Below are 18940 nucleotides of genomic sequence, written 5' to 3'. Positions count from 1 at the left end.
TGTTAAAACGATGATATGCATTTATTTAAGATTAAACACACATAAAACACAACATACATATATTGACATTTGGACTCCCGATAATTTTTTTTTACACCTCTTAACCCTCTACACACTTTCTTGTCTCGCACCCATCATCTTTCTTTTTGTAAGAGTTTGGTTATTGACTCTAGAGTGAGTGAGGGTGGTTCATCTAAATTTTAAAACTTATACAAAAACCAACAAACAAAAGTTCAAAAATATTTTTATCCCTAAGAAAAAGAATTAGTAAGAGGACAGTTGGATGATGAATAGGAAGAATGTGTATTGTACTAAATTTCATTTCATGTCATGTGTATTTTTCTTATTCACATATATTAAAATATTTCCATAAATTCTTTCTCTTTTTAATATTTGATAACCATTTGAGGAAGACTATCTCAGAAGTTGTGCAGTTAATTTTTAATTTTTTGACATCGAAATCAACAGCTAAGGTTGCTACACATCTTTAGACTCTTTTTTTTCATGTTCAACTAAACATTTACATGTATGGCACTTAGTATATATATACTCTTTAAAAAAAATACACGTCCGATTTACCATATATATATATGTTTCGTAATTTGTGAGTTTATAATAATTTTCTTTCTTTATTTTCTTTTGTTTTATTAATCATTACATACATTGTCTATATGCATAACAAAAACAACAAACAAACACACACAATCCCCCGTTTAGTCATTGGAAATAATAAATGTATTAATATTAATAACTATACATACTTAAAACAAGAAGAAGAAACAAATTTATAAAATAAATAAAATTTTAAAGAATAAAATAAAAAAAAAAAAAACAAACATAACAAATGTTATTTCTTTTGCCGTCGGGGGGAATTAGGAAAATAATACAACAAGAAATATCGCTGTGCTATAGCTCCAATGTAGCCTAAGCACAAAAAGCACTTGCAGTGACATTCAAAGAGTGTTCAAGTGCACAACACAAAGAGCTTGGCAATGTTGATGTGTTTGTTGTTCTTAGCATTGACGATTAGTAGTTTGTATCGGAGTAGTGGAAAGTAAGATTTACTTTTCTCTTGCTGCGCTAAGGAGAGTTCGAGCACCTATTGAACCCTATTTCATAACAAAAGCATGCCCTACGCCGCCGTACCCAATAGTCGTTGGGTGTATGTAGGGCACCTTAATCAATTTGACAAAGGTGATGAAGAAGATACATGGCGTATTAGAAATCGCAATCCACCATGCCGGCCAAAGTGTTGTATTGCATACTTTTTTTTCTTTTTTCTTAGTAGTTGAACGCTCAAGACACTGAAATCGAATGAAACTGACAAAAATGTGCAACTAAATACTATTTTTTATTTCATGATTTTTATCTTCTGGCGCAGATGTTAGCATGTCCGCCTATGACACTAAACGCCCGGGTTCGAATCCTGGCGAGACCATCAGAAAAAATTTTCAGCGGTGGTTTTCCCCTCCTAATGCTGGCCGCATTTGTGGGGTACTATGCCATGTAAACCTGTTCTATGTACGGCCCAAATCGATCAAGAATCTGATACAGCTATTTGACTTCTTATGACCCTGGAAGCCTCAATCTTCATCCGATTAAGCGGAAATTTTGCTTTTTGCGTTCTGTTGTGATTTCCAACAACTGTGCCATTACGTTTTAAATCGGTCAAGAACCTGACATAGCTCCCATATAAACCGATATCCCGATTTGACTTCTTGAGCCTCTGGAAGTCTCAATTTTCATCCGATTTTGCTGAATTTTTGCAACTAGTGTTCTGTTGTGACTCAATAACTGTGCAAAGTGCGGCCCACATCCAACAGAAAAATGATATAGCTCCCATATAAATCGATCGCCCGATTTGACTTCTTGACCTCTTACAAGACGCGATTTTCATTCGATTTGGCTGAAATTTTATGTTATGACTTAACGACTGTGCCAAGTACGGTCCAAATCAGTCAATAATCTGGTTATAGCTCTCATATTTTAGCAGAATTCATGGTGGTGGGTTCCCAAGGTTCGGCCCGGCCGAACTTAGCACCCTTATACTTGTTTTGAAATAAGAGGCAAAAAAAAAGAAATTATAAAAGTTGAGTTCGTGAAGTAAACTCAGAAGATAAGTTACACGTAATATTTTCATTTTAAATTTAAAGTGTCATGGACAGTCAGCCCATGACACTTTACACCCGTTGTCGAAGACGGAAATCGACAGCAATTGGAGTCGATAAAGAATTTCACATTTCTTGGTATTCTGTAACGTATTCGCTTTTGACGCACAGTGGGATGGGAAAAACAAGTAAAAAGACGTTATGTTCGGCCGGGCCGAACTTTTTATACCCACCACCTCGGGTATATATATAAACCACGGTTCGTCATAATCCGGTGAAACATGAATAATTTATGCTCCCATAACAACTATATCGAAAAATGGTCCAATTTGGACCAAATTCGGCACGGTCATTGAGTGGTCTAATAATTACAAGTCATTGTTCAATTTTGTAGAACAAATATAGACCGATCTGAAACATATACCATACGGACGCCGAAAAGCCTGACATAAGTCACTGTGTCAAATATCAACGAAATCGGATTATAAATGTGCCTTTTATGGGACCAGGACCTTTAAATATAGAAATCGGTCTATATGGCAGCAATATCCAAATCTGGGCCAAATTGAAGAGAGATGTCGAAGGGCCTTACAACTCACTGTCCGCAATTTCAGCGAAATCGGACAATAGATGCACCTTTTATTGGCCCAAAAACCTTAAATCGAGGGATCGGTCTATATGGCAGCTATTTTCAGTCGCAGTCGCAGACAATCAGCGGTATCGTGCGAAGAGTCTCAGTGAGAGGTCGGGCGGCACCGGCTCTTGCACAGCCACTGAGTTACTCCTTTGGACTGGAAGGAGCTTGCTCACATGAAAATATTTTCATGAAGCCGCATGAAAATGTGGCTTCAACAACACGACACAATTAATCTATTAATCTGTCCACTAGATCATTCTGGAAGCACCTGATTGTTGGATGAAGACGGAAAGCTGTTTTCACAACACAGAAATATGGTGGCCATAATTGTGTATTATTAAAAACAAAAATTAAAACAAGCATTACAAAAACAATACTAAACATGTTTGTAATCATTTTTAGCAACCTTATTAATTTGTTTTGCTCATTTTTCCATTTTATGTTCATTTTCCCAAAAAATATTAGTCAAATGTTTAGCCAAAATAAAACAGCTGTTTTCGAAAATTCGAAACTCCTTTAGAATTGGGCTGAAGAAAAATTGTTAATATCCTTCAAAATAATAGTTTCCCATTAACAGTTGTTGAATCTTTATTAAAACATCTATGAACAGCAAGCCACAATACAATCCATAACATTTGTACCAAAACTGTCAGAGAGAAAAAGCAAATCAAAATGTAAAATCGCACACAAAATCACAAACACACTTAAGATCCCTATTTACTGACACAAAGACGAAATTAGATAATATGGAGAAATCGAATGTAGTATACCAGATCAAATGCAATGGAGATGGAACTATCGGATGCCAAAATTGATATATCGGAATCACCAAAAGTAAACTAAAAACTAGACTGGCAGGGCATTAATCTGACATTATATTAAGGAGTAGAAACACACACCGATAAACGGCATTAGCAGTACACTGTGCAACAGAACACCATGAGCCAGACTTAGAGAGAGTAAGAATAATAGATAACGAGATAAATTACAAAACAAGAGACTAACACTAGAAACGCTACACATCATCAACACGACGACAACAAAACGCATGAATTACAAAGCAGACACAGAGGAATTGCGCGAGGAACTATAGACTGTTGGTACAACGAGTGAACAAGGTCCAATAAGAAAAACTACAAAACAGTAGCAAAACAGACAACGGGTGTTGAAGACGGTCGCATAACTATAAGCTTTTTGTTTGTGTTTTGTTTCTCATTTAGATATGTAAGTAAAATAAAAAAATAGAAACAGTGATGTCAATAAATTTAATTCGCAGTAGATCATATCTTGAAATGCGAAATATCGATACATAAATAATAAAGAAATGCCAGAAAGACCTCGTGCTTGAATTAAAAACAACAATATTAAATGTTTTTAAACTTTTTTACCAACCTTTATTAATTCGTGTTGCTCATTTTTCCATTTTATGTTAATTTTCCGAAAAAAATAATAGTCAAATGTTTATTCAAAATAAAACAGCTGAGGCAAAACAGCTGTATTCGAAAATTCAAAATTCCCTTTCCCATATTTTTGCTCTCCCCATTCAATCAGAATTGGAGGATTTAATTCCAGAGAGAGAGAGAAATTTAGTTCATTTCATGGAATTTTAAGAATTGGGCTGTAGATAAATGAAATCAGTCGATTTAATGGTGGTGTATTTTTGGACATGGGTTTTATTATAATTATTGTAAATAAAAATTACAGTTTTTAATAAAAACTTCATAACTATTTTAACTAAAGTATATAGTATGTTTTAAATGTATGTTTTTATTTCTTACATATTGTTTTACAAACATTTCTTGTTTGTATGGAAAAAATATAATAAACAAGCCAACAGTTTGAATAAGTTATAATTTTCATTCGATAGATTTTCACTCATACTAACATAAATTTGAAAGTTTGATAACAAGGGCAGGCAAAACAATGAGAGAAAGAATTACTCTTTCTTTTGAGGGATAGGGTGTTAGTAATACTTAATTTAGCTTTTTTCTAAAAAAAAGAAGCACAGTAAAATCAACACGTTGAAAGAGATTTAATAAGATTGAAATTAAAATTAAATTTTTTATGTAACATTTCAAATTATTAGATGGATGGGCATTTTCGCATATAAAAATGATGATATTGAACAGATTATGAAAAAAAAAATAAATTTAATTAAATATTAAAACATACTTAAATATATATAATTTTTAATAGCATAACAAACAAATTACACTTTCCTCTTGAGTGATTCGAATCGTAATAGGTGACGACTTAATGAACGTGAGTGTTTGGTATTGTATTTTATTTTTTGCATCATTATTATATGCTCTATAGTATAAGTTTTTGTTTCTTCATCTTGAAAAGGTGCGTCTACTAGATATTTTTGTATAGTTAATGAAGAGATTATTTCAAATTCTCACAGGCACCGGCACCTTCAGTATATATGGACCATTTCAATTAATGATCTTGTCATCCTACGTACATAGTAGATCAAATTTCATTCAAAATTTCTGTTTTTTTTTTCGTTGGAGCCTATGTGGCACCTTGTTATTTCATGCTTTTTGTTTTGTTGGTTTTTTTCATAACCCCTCTTCCCTAATCATTATATGAATGAACCTCCTCATTGATGCAATATGAAACTTAATTACGATTTATCCACATAATGGCCTTAAGTACGAAATAAGCCAGTCCCAGGCAATAGACAATCTTTTCTCTTTGCAAGCGTTGTTCGTTGTTTATTTCAATGTTTAAAACACGACGATTTAGTTTGGCTAACTGACGCCTTAAATAGAGAATTTCTTCGTGCGGTGTCAAATCACCGATGGGGGTACCTTCGCGATTATTCATGATGGAAGTATCGTTTGCATTGTACATCAATGCTTGCGAACGTTTACTAGCACCACCGGTTGTCATCTAAAGAGAATGGTAGATAAAAAATTTATAAAAAAAAAATTAAAATCCAAGCAATTTTCTATTTATATCATTAAGAAAAGCAGAATAGTCGTTCAAACAGGACTATAAATTATCTAATAACGCTAAAAGAGCCGCGGTCGAACTGAACAGATCAGTGGCAAGACGAATGCGATTCGCTGGGAAGATAAATAAGTGACATATGAGGTGTAGTCCGTGGTCCCGCCCAAAAGACAATTTTTATTTCTAATGGTCTTGCAAGGATTCGAACACAGGCATGCAGCGACATAGGCGGACATGCTAACCTCTGGGCTATGGTAGCCTACCAGTAGCTGTTTACCTTACTTACTTACTTTAATTGGCTATTACAGAACATTTATTCCACTAGACGAACGTAGAATAGCGTTCCAAGCGCCTCGATCTTCTGCGCTCATTTTAAAATCTCTGACACCAAATTTCGACGTGTCTCCCCCCAACATTGATATTTCTATCCGGCTTTTGGTCGTCCTAGTTTGCGTATACCACCGTGTTTGACTTTAAAAGACTTCTTTGCTGGAGCTTCTTCATGGATTCTGACAACATGACCTAGCCAAAGCAGCCGATATATTTTGATGCGTGTAACTATGCCATTATCTCTCCATTATCGGAAACTGGTCCATATATATTACGAAGAATCTTTCTCTCAAATACTCCAAGCACTGGCTCATCTGCTTTCACAAGTACCCATGCCTCAGAACCATATAACAACACGGGTAGTATCAGTGTCTTGTATAGTGTAATCTTTGTCTGTCGAGAGGTGGCCTTGATTCTAAACTCCTTACTTAGTCCAAAGTAGCATCTGTTTGCCAGTATTATTCTTCCCTTTATCTCAAAACTGGTGTCATTTGTGTCGGTTACGGCGGTGCCGAGGTAGATAAAGTTACTGACTATCTCAAACTTGTGTGGTTCCTAACTTTCTCCATTCTTTATCTGCTCGGTTGTACAAAGTGTTTTTGGAGTTGAAACCATCCATTTCGTCTTATCTCCATTTACTGCCAGACCCATTTTCCCCGACTCTCTTTCGATTCTTTCAAAGGCTGCAGTTACTACTTCCGGTGACCGGCCTATGATGTCGATGTCGTCGGCATAGACGAGTAGCATGTGTTCTTTTGTGATTAATTTGCCATATCTATTCACATCTGCATCTCGTATAATCTTCTCCAGCAGGATTTTAAAGAGATCTCACGATAGGCTGTCTCCTTGTCTGAAACCTCGTTTGGTATTAAATGGTTCCGAGACATTCTTTGCTATTCTTACTGAGGAACGCATATCAGCAAGTGTCATCTCGCAGAGTCTTTTGTAGGAATACCAAACTCAGACATGGCTTGAAATACTTTTGAACGTAAAGGGGTATGGAAAGGCTTTGTAGTCAACAAAGAGATGGCAGGTGTTGATTTGTCCTTCTCGGGTCTTTTCCAGGATTAGGAGCAGTGTGAATATATATTCTAGCGTGGATTTACCAGGTCCAAAAGCCACATTGATGGAACCCAATTATCTCATTGACTTTTGGTTTTAATCTTTCACACAGTACGCGCGAGAGTATCTTGCATGGGAAGGGAAAGTGACCTTTTCCTCTGTAGTTGGCACATTCCGTCTTGTCTCCTTTCTTGTGTACGGGACGTAGTATGCTAAGGTTTCAATCATTGGGTATGCGTTCTTCTAGCCAGATTGCGCAGATTATCTTATGCATACGCCTTATCAGCGTGTTGCCTCCGGTCTTAAATAGTTCTGCGGGTAATCCGTCGGCTCCTGGTGCCTTGTTGTTCTTTAGTCGGTTCACTGCTATTTGGACCTCATTCTGACTATGAAGTAAACATTCTATACCACCATCAAAAATGTTCTTTCCATATCCTCAGCATGATATCTGGGTCAGTAACCAGATTTCCTTCTTTCACTCTGCAGGAAGATGTCCCTGCACCAAAGCCATCGGTTTGATGTTTAATTCTTTGGTAGAATTTCCAGACTTTATTTTGACACCTGTACATCTCAATTCGCTCACATTCAGGTCTTTCCACTTCCTTTTTCTTTCTGCGGAATAGACGTTTCTCCTCTCTTCATTTCTGCCGAAACCTTTCCTTCATCTGGCGCGTTACTACGGATTGCAAGGATGCTCTATATGCAGCATTCTTGGCTTCAGTAACATCTCGACACTCTTGGTCGTACCATGGCTTTCTTGGGGGAGGCTTCCGGTACCCAAGTACGGATTTCGCGGCAATTTCCATGGAGTGGGCAATGGTTTGCCACTGCGCCATTATATCATAGGAACAAGGAGTGCTTTCATCAAGCAGTTGGGTCAGTCGAGTGTGTTTGCAGCTTTTCAATATCGAGCTTCCTTGCAGTGTCCGATCGTACTTTCCCCGCCATGTTCAAACGTGTGCGAACCCATTGCTGCAACAAGCTAATGATCCGAATCTACATTCGCTCTACGGATCGATCGTACATCTAACACGCTGTATGAATGCTTTCCATTTATCACGACGTGATCAATTTGGTTCCTCGTGTTTTTATCGAGTGACAGTCTGTGAATATTTTTATGTTGAAATTTAGTGCTACTAACCATGTTTTTTGCCGCGGCGAAATCTATCAGCCTCAACCCATTACTGGACGTTATCTCGTGGTGGGTAAACTTTCCGACTCTTGGACCAAATATGTCTTCCTATCCTATCTTCGCATTAAAATCTCCCAGAACGACTTTAATATCATGGGCGGGGCAGCGGTCATATTCTCTCTCTAAGCGCTCGTAGAAAATATCCTCTGCTCGTCCTTGGGTTCCGTTGGGTCATAGTCACAAATAAGGCTGATGTTGAAGAATTTGGCTTTTATGCGAAATGTGGCTAGCCTCTCATTCACCAGAGTAAAGCTTGAGGCAAGGTGTTTCAGCGTTATTTGTCAAAGAAATTTAAATTGTGTATTTTCCCCACTTTATCTGCCTTTCGACTCTCCGATACAACGTCGGAGTTGCAACGGTTGGTGAGGTACGCAAAAGAGACAGGAAAAGAGGTACTAATAGGGTGCGATGTAAACTCTCACATTTCGTAGGGTGGTACCAACATTAATAAGCGGGGCCTGGTAGAATTCTTTAATACTAACGACCTAATAACAATTAATACTGGTAACACCGCCACCTTTGTTAATAGGATTAAGGAGGAAGTTTTAGATGTGAAAATATATTCAGAACATTTAATCGATGAGGTTCAGGATTGGAGATTGGAGGATTCTCAGACCATCGCTATATTAGGTCTAGAATAGCACGGCCAGGGCGGATTCCAATAGGCTTCCGTAATAAGTTGAAAATCAACTGACCAAAATTCGGAAGACTACTCAGAAGAAGACTTGGGCAAGATAATTGAGATTGTCCTGTTAACGACAATGTCAACAGGATTACGACTGCACCATTAAAGTCTTTCGAAGATAGTTTCTTCTCTTCGAGAAAGGGAATCAGGCCAAGAAAACCCCTGGTTGACCGGGGAGATTACCAATATTGGGAAAGATGTAAGCAGACTTTTTAACAGAGCTCGTTGAAAAAAAGCGGAAGTTTACTGGAATCTGTACTAAACATGGCTCAAGGAATACAATAAGATTACCAGAGCGTCAAAACGTGCCTCTTGGAAGATTTTCTGCGAACAGGTCGATAGCGTTAATGACGACGCCAAGATGAAAAAGTTTCTTTCAAAAACCCAAGTCCAAACTTAAACGTTTATAGACGACATGGGAGTGAGAGCAGAAACAACAGAGAACATGTTGAGGATACGACGGGACTGACGTAGACACTGGAATAATCAGGTTGATAAAAGGCTTATCATAACGGAATTTATGGTGAAGAAAGCCTTGAGGAGCTTCAAACCATTTAAGTCACCCGGACCTGATGGAATATTTCCGTCATTACTATAGAAGGAGGCGGACTATCTGGCGCCCCATGTGGCCTTTATTTTCACAGTATGCCTAGGACTTGCAGATACTCCGAAAGCCTGGCAGTAGGCAAGGGTGGTATTCATACCCAAAGCCAACAGATCTTAAGCCTTACGTCCTTTCTACTCAAAACCATGGAACGCCTTGTGGATACCATGATAAAGAGTAGGACATCCAGCGAACTGCTTAAATACAAACATCATGCCTATTTCAAGGGAAGGTTGGTGGAGACTGCCCTGCACGAGGTTGTGCATAAAATACATTAATCCAATCCTTAGAACAATACCGGGTCCTTAGAGGCTGGATAAACCATATGCTAAGGAACAGGTGAATAAATTGCGGGTCCCATGACAAAAATATAAGGGAGAAAGTGGTACACGGCACGCCACAGGGGGGCATTTTATCGCCACTACTTTGAGTGACCACCATATATAACCTATGACGGATGCTGACTGAGGAGGGATTTGAACCCGTCTGCTGTGCAGAGAATATTATAATACTTCCTAGGGGTAAGGATCCGACCCAGCTGTGCAGAAAAGCCGAAAAGGTCTTACATGTGGAATATGACTCGGCTAGACCCAGAGGTCTCAATATTAAACCAGAGAAGACTAAAATATGCCTGTTGACGAGAAAAACGAAGGTGGACCAACCGCACCACGTGTCCTGACAAGGTCAAATACTTAGGAGTGATCTTGGATAGGAAACTTAATTGGAAGTGTCACATTCAGGAGCGTACTGAGAAGGCTCATAGATGTTGGGAACTATGTATTAGGGCCGTAGGTTCGAAATGGGGCCTGACAAGGTCAAATTCTTAGGAGTGATCTTGGATAGGAAACTTAAATGGAAGCATCACATTCAGGAGTGTACCGAGAAGTCTCACAGATGTTGGGTACTATGTAGACAGGCCGTAGGATGGAAATGGGGCCTGAATCCGAGGATAGTCCACTGGCTTTACAGGAGTGATTAGATCAATACTTACTTACGCCTCATTAGTTTGGTGGACTGCTATGGAGAAAAAGTGCAACATAAAGACCATACAACAGGTTCAGAGAAAATGTTGTCTTGGCATTGGCGGAGCGATGAAGATAGATATCCGCCTCCTTTGGTATACAGATTAAGAGTGAGGCAGCCACTGCGGCCAAGAGACTTAATGCGATGGGAGAATGGATTGATGATGGGAGCAGCTCATACCATCGCGGTATAATCAAGGCGACGATAGGAAACCTAGAAAGAAGGGAAGAGGTTTCCGATCGGATACCTGAGACGACACTTGAGGTCGAGTGCGAGGCACTGCTGCCAGCGGTACAGTCTTGGACTGAAGGAACCCTAGTATTGCCATCTGAAAGATCATGTTACACGGATGGATCAAAGCTGGGTAAAAGAGTGGGACTGAGGGTCTACATTGAAAACACAGAGACTGATATTTTTTTAGACTGCCTGATCATAATGCTGTGCTTCAGGGGGAGATCCGGGCGATCACGAAATGCGTGAGGTGTTGTGGTGCTAAAATGGCCATAAGGGTAATAACAACCAGTACGGTAAGATGGCAAAAAATCTTGAAATGTAAGAAGGAGATTAACGCCTTCTCTGAGGATGGGGAAATCCGCATCGTTTGGGAGCCCGGCCATAACGGAGTAAGGGGGAATGAAACGGCTGACGATTTGGCGGTGAAGGCCGGTGGATCCTTTCCCTAGTTCCAACACAGCTTTGCTAATCACACCCATCCCTTTTAGACGCGACCAGCAAAGCTGTTTCCCTTGTAGGCACCGAAGGCCGTAAGAATTCACACAGGTTTCCTTGATGTCCTGTCCTGAGCGCCCATTTAGAGGTGGTTCTCATAGCGTCATTTACCGCTGCAAGTGTCAGAATCAATCTGAAAAAAACATATTGGGATTTAGTCCAAAGATCTGTTATAAGTGATCGACATCACTGAGGACAGCATAGGTTATGAACTCTATCCGATATTTAAACGTTTTGTTAAGGAGCATGAGTTTGTTTAAGGACAAATTCATCCCACAGTGATCACGTTCGGAAACATCCTCATTACGACTTCTATGGGGTGGACCGCGCTCTATATAAATGCCAGTATAGAACGATGCCCTAGTGAATTCCAAAGCTCATAGTGTCCTTAGAACATTTGACGTATATCTATAGACACTTTATATTTGACCTGTTATGTGAATGTCTTGTGGCCCCGTAGTCATTTCACATTAACTTAAAAGAAATTATAGTGTGGATTGAGATCTCCGTTTGGCCAAACCAAGAACTAGAGAAATAGTTAGAATTCAACAATTAAACCAAAGAAATTTCTTTAGAAATTTCTGACGTTTTTTTTCAATAAATTACTATCGAGGACTATCTAACACATTTATTCCCAGTGTGTATTTCTCCAATCGGATTTCTTATCAATCTTCACACCAAAAATGCAACCATATATTGACTGTTTTATTATAGAAACTACCGCCTTATCTCGGTTTAGATAGACAATCGAACTAAAAAGCACATGCAATGCAACAATCTTCGTTGGCATACACATGACGTTTTCTTACCTGAGAGTCGGATTCCACGGAATTTGAATCATTCGGATGAAAACCCATTAAAGCATGCGAAACACCGTTTGCCCTCACATATGGCGGTGGACGTTCAACGTCGTCTTCGAAATCTTCATCCAAATCATCTCCATTTAATAGCTTCTTTGGCGAACTTTCCTCTGAGGCCGTGGGAAAGTGATGTTCAGTTAAAGTGATTGTGCGTGGTGGAGTTTGAACCCTCACAAAACCTGATGTGTTCTTGGGTAAAATGGCATTTTCCAATTGAATTTCACGGGGCGCCGATCTTGTTTCGAGATGTTCATTGTGTCCCAACACCACAATACGATCCGGTACATTCATGTCAATTTTGTCATGATAATTCCAGGAATTCATCATACCATTTTGATTGGATAACAAACGATCTTCGTCCGAATATTCTCCTGTGGCTTTGATGCGTTTGGGCACCCGCATTTTATCGTTTATTTCATGGGCATACTCGCTATAAATGTCTTCATCCAGGCCATTAAACATGCGAGTGGGCGATTGAGGTGTAACCATTCTTTGTTATTTTCGAGCTATATTTCTTTATAGTATGTTGTATATTAAAATTTTGGTTATAAAACACCACAGCAAATGCGTTATTGTTCTTCGCCTCTCTTCCCCTTCTAGGATTTTGCTACAACAATACACACAGTTACGTAGAAACAAGACGAGCAATAGCAAGTTGAGAGGTGAGGTGGTGTCGCAGTTGTTAAGTTTTTTTTCCAAATTGACATCAAATTTGTATTAGGGAGGGGGGTCCAAGAGCCAAAAATAAGAAAAAAAGAAGTTAGGAGAGGGATGTACAAAGAAACAAGAGACCGAAAATTTACTTTTAACTGCAGTTACATATTGCAAAACAAATTTAAACCAAGTCTATATAATTATAATTTTTTTTCGAGCTTATTACCTTTTTTCGTAGTTACGTTTTTTTCTATCAATGACAACACAAAATTATTAATACAATTTTACAAATAGAAGAGTTTCTTCCCCTAGAGACGACGACCTTTTATTGAGATTCAGAGGGTACAGTTAGTTAAAAACATAGCGTAGCGTAGTTGCGTGACATATTAAGGGCAGGTTTCTTGTAGGAAAAATAAGTTGGTGCAGTGTTCATTAATGAAGGCTAAGTCCAAAGATCGTATACGACCAAGACATACGGTCTGCTTGCTCTTCCTAATATCGTAAAAGTTACACAGATTAGATTCATGCAAGTTTTCATGTCGAATGCAGCATTTTAACCAATTCCGCTTAGTGGTTAAATAAAACACACTTAGGGCAGTTTTCTCGTAGAAAAAAATAGCTAACCGGAACATAATTTTATCGAGGGATAAACTTTCTGTTAACAAATTTGGCTTTCTCGCATACTATTAAGGTATTTTAGAAGGTACTATGTTCGTTTTTCGCTGAAAACCCATTTTTTCGCGATTACTTTTTTGCAACAACATTAGTAAAGAAGGAATGTGTTACTTAATGAAATTACCAAGCTTTTTGCTTTTAAATCTGTATCAAAAAAAAAAGTAATCAGCGAAAAATATCGCGAAAAGCGAATATAGTATCAGCCTTTAGTACGCGAACACACCCAATACAACGCAGCAATATTACGTAACCCTAAATTAAAGCCATATTCCTGTAACCAAAAGAATATTGATACGATAAATTCTAACGGGAGAATGAGAAATCCGGCCTTATTGTAATAAACATCCACAATATGGTATCCTTGCGTTACGTCACTAATTCATTAACAGTAATCAATTGGGAACGCCTTTTTCTTTTGTTGAAAAGTAATCGAGTTATTTCTATGATTGTAATCGGTAAATCGGTAGTACACGTTACAAACACTAATAGGCGTCGCGTCGCTTCAGACGGACAAAAATATTTTCCTTCTCAGCAATTATCTCCCCTTGGACAGTTGTTGAGTGATAAAAAGGATAAAAGTTTATTTAATTAATTGAGTGTTTCTAAATATTGAGAGCATAATATATATTTTGTGGCATGTAAGTCAACAGCATAAAGGTTATCAATTCGTGAAGAGTAAAGTGGTATGTGTGCCGTGCGGTGTACAGTCCGACTGCGACGCTTTGGGCGGGAAAATATAAATAAATGGCCCTCCACTTAGGGGCAGAATTAATTTAATGTGCTACCGTCTAGCTTTTGGCAAAAATCTATAAATAATACTTTCCTCTATTTATAGTTACGCATATCAGGAGAAAGTCTTAAGAGTCAATGAACAATGGATAAGCCTCGTCGAATTACACGAGGTAGTACAGCAGTGACAGAAAAAGTAGGTGCTACGTCTACTAGAACAAGAACCGCAATACCGCTATCAACCACAACATCTACGTCCTCCTCAGTGGGAGGCCGTCGAACTACAGCTGCCAGCACTGAGGCTTTAACTGAAATAACGAGTGGAACCAAAAGACGTACATCACCCTCAAGGCGTGCATCACCCTCGAGACGTACGCGGACATCCCCGGTACGTCGATCTTCAAGGCCTCGTTCTACAATACCCACTGTAACAGTGATACCAATACAAGTAGCTCCTAGATCAAAAGTGCCAACAAAAATTGAAGAAGTGGAGGTAAGATAGAAATAATCCACCAGAGTATGGCATTCATGTAATGTAAGAAGAAACTAGTTTTTTTTCGTGACATAGTAGAAACAAGTTCTGCACACTTGTTTTCCTTGTAAGGAGAATGATAGTCTAGAGATTCTTCAGTGTATACTGTTTTGATGCACTTGATGATAGCATTGTTTTCAACAGAACAAATGAACATATGTGCATACATAAGTACATATGTATGTGAATTTTTTGTAAGTCAAAGCACTACGATATTTGTTATCGTCTGATTAAGATGACAGTTTGAGATAGGCCATACCAATGTGTATCTATTTAATATTAGAAATAACTTACGTTTTTTTTTGTCTTTTAACACATTTTTTATTTTGTTATCTTTTCAGACAAACGTTTCCCAAACAAATTTACCACAAACTCTCACTACCAATACTGCTTCGCGTGCTCCTAATCGGGTGGCAAAAACATCATCTGTCCAGAGCTCTTATAGTTCGACCACAACACACACTGTTGAGATACGAACCTCCAGTGGCGAACAGTTATCTGACATACACAAACTTTCAGAGTACATACGCCGCTCAGTTTCAAAAACCCTATCCCTGGCAAGAGGTGGTTCAGAAGCACGTGAGGGTTCGTTCACCCCCAGCCAACGTACTGATGGAGAAAGTCGCTATAGCCGCTCGGTGTCTCGTTCTGTGTATGATGGCGAAGGTGGTCGCTACTCAAAGGCAGAATTTTCGGATGCCGAAACCAATGACCACGAGGAAGATGAGGCAGAGGGCTATATAGAAGATGAGGAGAACTTTAAAAGTTTCAGTGCCAATAATGCCGCTAAAGCATCAACGTCCATATGTCGAAAATTGCCAATTCCCACTGAATTTGGGGGATGGCTTGGTGCCACACTCTTAATGATTACCATACCCCTTGCGGTGTACTACCTTCAGTGGTGTTGCTCAGCTGCCAAGTGTGAATTCAAAGTACCTAACTTCCAAGCCATATTGGACAGTGGTAGCTGGATTCCAGTAATGTTTGACATGGAAGCAGTTGGTGTTTTCATTGCTTACAATGTGGGTATATTCATACTATCCGCCCTTCTTTTTGGACGCGGTGTGCGCTTGCCAGGTTCACTGGAATATAAATTCAATGCATTACCCATAACTGCTTTATTGACTACTATGTATGGTGTGGCCATATATTATCTCGAATACCCGGTGGCTGATTTCATAATTAGAAATTATCAACGCTTTGGCGTTTATAGCCTGCTGAATGCTTTTGTATTGGCTCTTTGGGCTTATTACCGTTCCGATGTACTCAAGCAACGAGAGTCCCAGTGCAACATTTATGGCAAATCGGGCAACTTTTGCATTGACTATGCCTTGGGAAGGCAACTTAATCCGAAATGGTTGGGTCTGGTGGATTTCAAATTGGTGTTTTATCGTGTTTCTCTTATAAGCACATACCTCTTTGCTGTTTCTTTGCTGTACAAGAATGTTCAAACACCCTGGGTGCCCGACGAGGTGGAAGGCATTAGCAAGCTTTCATATTTCTTTGCCCATCTGAAGTATGATACCACATGCTTATTGTGCTCCGCTATGCTTCTTTTCTACGTTTTGGATTCCATTGTTTTTGAACATCATTTGGCTTCATCCTTTGAATTGCAGGGTGAGGGATTTGGCTGTTTGTTGCTATTGCGCTACGCGGCCACGCCTTTGCTTTTGACCTCAGTGTGCCGTTACTTCTGGGAACATCGTACACCTTTAATATGCAAATTCGCCATATATGTGCCTGTATTGCTGCTGCTGTTAGGTCTGGCTTTGAAACGTTTCAGTAATGCCATCAAATACAAATATCGTGTACAACCCAATCATCCGCATTTCCTAAACATAGAGACCATACACACTTTCCAGGGCAGACGTTTATTGCTGGGCTCTGTATGGGGACGTTTGCGTCAACCCAACTACTTGGGCGACATTTTATGCCTAATTGCCCTGGGTCTTCCCTTGGCGATGCGTTTTGCTTGGCCTCCATTTGTAAGTTTAGTGGCGATTGTGGCCTTATTGGTACATCGTTGTTTCCGTGTAAATGCCCGCAATTCGGCGCGTTATCATTCATCATGGGTGCGTTATCGCAGTATAGCACGTAACTATTTAATACCTAAAATATTTTAAATAAATCAGACTAGTATTTAGAACACTCTGGCAATCACAATCGGTGTGTTAAAAATTTTGGAAATAATGCTAAATTTGTTTCAAACGTTTTTTTTTTTTTTGTAATCCCTTATATAAGTTAAAAAAAAAATTCTGTGTATATATGAGTTTTATATTATTTTGGACAAAATTCTCTAAAACAATTAAACATATTTTATCAATTCACTTTAGGTAAACATTTTTAACGATTTTAATCTCTAACAAAATTAATTTGTCTTTATAGAGCCAATTGGAATACTTATTTATTCTTAGTAACCAATTGTATGTGTGTGCGTTTATTGAACAGCAGGAGTATGGAAAATTCGAATATTTCAAAAGTTCTTTATGTTTAGTCATATTTTATATGTTAAGTTAGTTTTGCCTTGTAAGTTTCCATCTATGATCTTCTTTTTCCTCTTTTAGGTTATCCATTTTAACTTATCTGTACTCTAAATTGTCGTGTGTATATAATTTATTATTTACTTGACCCTATCAATTAGTTTTATATATGTGTTTCTTTATAAAGACAGAAATAAAGAAAGCATTTAGAATATTTCCAAGTTGATTTTTTTTTCGTCAGACTATGAACAGACTCAAGGCAAGATTAAACCATTAACACCTGACCTCCGATTTTGATGAAACCAAACGAAACAGCACTGGCATTGGGCGATCGCCGTGCGAACAACAAAAGATGTTTGGATTTGCATAAGGGAAGTGAGATTTGAATTGTTTTCTATTGCGCTTATGAAACAAGTCGACCTAAAGAGCCCTGTTCAAATTCAGATTTGTGCTTTACAACTTACTCTAGTTGGAATGGTTGTAAAGCACCATGATCCATTTGACATCTCCTGCTGATGATCGAAAATGAAATGTTTTTTATTATACTATTCTTTCAATAGAAAGCCGGACAATTGAAAAGAAAAACAACATTCTTATCCTGGTTTGTCTGTACCGGCGTGTTCGCCTTCAAAAGACTTCTTTGCTGGGGCTTCTTCATCCATTCTGACAACATGACCTACCCAACGCAACCCTTGTATTTTGATGCGTTTTCTATTTCTATTCTACTGTCGTCATATAGCTCGTGGTTCATACGACGCCTATATTCTCCATTAACGCAAACTGGTCCATATGTATATTTTGCGATGGAGTAGTCTCTCAAACATGCTCAGGCATGCTAACCTCTGCACTACCGTGGCCTCCAGTGGCATTAAATGTTGGATAACGAAATATTTGTGTGGTCACCAATCGTATGTGGAACTTAGGTATAAAAAGTCGAGACACATAGCGTAAAACAGGAAGGAAGAATCAATGGCGATTCTTAACGGTTGTAAACTATGCAGAGCCAGTGTGGATTCAACAATTTCAGCTGTACGCATTAGGAAAAGATCTATTGGGTTGCCCAAAAAGTAATTGCGGATTTTTTTAAAAGAAAGTAAATGCATTTTTAATAAAACTTAGAATGAACTTTAATCAAATATGCTTTTTTTACACTTTTTTTCTAAAGCAAGCTAAAAGTAACAGCTGATAACTGACAGAAGAAAGAATGCAATTACAGAGTCACAAGCTGTGAAAAAATTTGTCAACGCCGACTATATGAAAAATCCGCAGTTACTTTTTGGGCAACCCAATAGTATGAAAAGAAAGCTGATCTACGAACTGCAATGGATTGTCCTCTGAGCTCTCTTGTGGACTACCTCCATCAGGAGATAAAAGTTTTAAACTATGTTACAACAATTATATGTTGTATAAAGCAACTATGATAGCAGCCATATTAATAACCATTTTTGAAAAGGCAACCACCACCTGGAAAAGTCGGGTTGTATCTTTATAATCCAGAGCGAGATAGTCAGCACTTCAAAAGACAGCCTCTAGATCAAACAGTGCAACTGTCGGCTCTAAATAGCAATTACGAGGAATATATTTGCGTAAGCGATGAAAAGCTACCAAGTGAATGTACTCCGTACGCGGAGACCATCCGCCGTCCATAGCACCTGTGTTAGTTTATCTCCCCAAACAATTAGAGT

The 18940-nt window shown here is 38.5% G+C and overlaps 2 protein-coding genes across 4 annotated transcripts; one reads left to right on the top strand and one right to left on the bottom strand.

The window, feature by feature from the left end:
• The first annotated feature begins 91 nt into the window (after positions 1-91).
• On the top strand, positions 92-17431 carry LOC106081247 (lamin-B receptor). 2 transcript variants are annotated; one of them, XM_013243079.2, is made up of 3 exons: positions 92-3969; positions 14350-14736; positions 15117-17431. In XM_013243079.2, the coding sequence occupies exons 2-3, from the start codon at positions 14389-14391 to the stop codon at positions 16896-16898; spliced, it is 2130 nt and encodes a 709-aa protein (XP_013098533.2). In that variant the 5' UTR covers positions 92-3969; positions 14350-14388; the 3' UTR covers positions 16899-17431. The 2 variants fall into 2 exon arrangements, with proteins under 2 accessions (XP_013098533.2, XP_013098532.2); XM_013243078.2 differs by lacking the exon at positions 92-3969 and adding an exon at positions 13994-14152.
• LOC106081248 (transport and Golgi organization protein 11) lies at positions 4110-13174 on the bottom strand. 2 transcript variants are annotated; one of them, XM_013243081.2, is made up of 3 exons: positions 13066-13174; positions 12135-12792; positions 4110-5640 (listed from the first exon to the last, which is right to left on the bottom strand). In XM_013243081.2, the coding sequence occupies exons 2-3, from the start codon at positions 12672-12674 to the stop codon at positions 5368-5370; spliced, it is 813 nt and encodes a 270-aa protein (XP_013098535.2). In that variant the 5' UTR covers positions 12675-12792; positions 13066-13174; the 3' UTR covers positions 4110-5367. The 2 variants fall into 2 exon arrangements, with proteins under 2 accessions (XP_013098535.2, XP_013098536.2); XM_013243082.2 differs by having other exon boundaries at positions 12135-12781.
• Positions 17432-18940: the final 1509 nt, after the last annotated feature.

This window comes from Stomoxys calcitrans, chromosome 5, assembly GCF_963082655.1.
Source record: "Stomoxys calcitrans chromosome 5, idStoCalc2.1, whole genome shotgun sequence".
Lineage (NCBI taxonomy): Eukaryota > Metazoa > Arthropoda > Insecta > Diptera > Muscidae > Stomoxys > Stomoxys calcitrans.
This window is presented reverse-complemented; position numbering and strand designations above follow the sequence as displayed.

What these genes read in the sequence shown, in the direction of transcription:
- LOC106081248 (XM_013243081.2), bottom strand. Translation starts at nt 12,674, where the DNA reads ATGGTTACACCTCAATCGCCCACTCGCATGTTTAATGGCCTGGATGAA. An exon ending in CCGTGGAATCCGACTCTCAG is followed by an intron (nt 5,641 to 12,134) that starts GTAAGAAAACGT and finishes CATTCTCTTTAG; the next exon opens with ATGACAACCGGTGGTGCTAG.
- LOC106081247 (XM_013243079.2), top strand. Translation starts at nt 14,389, where the DNA reads ATGGATAAGCCTCGTCGAATTACACGAGGTAGTACAGCAGTGACAGAA. An exon ending in CAAAAATTGAAGAAGTGGAG is followed by an intron (nt 14,737 to 15,116) that starts GTAAGATAGAAA and finishes TTATCTTTTCAG; the next exon opens with ACAAACGTTTCCCAAACAAA.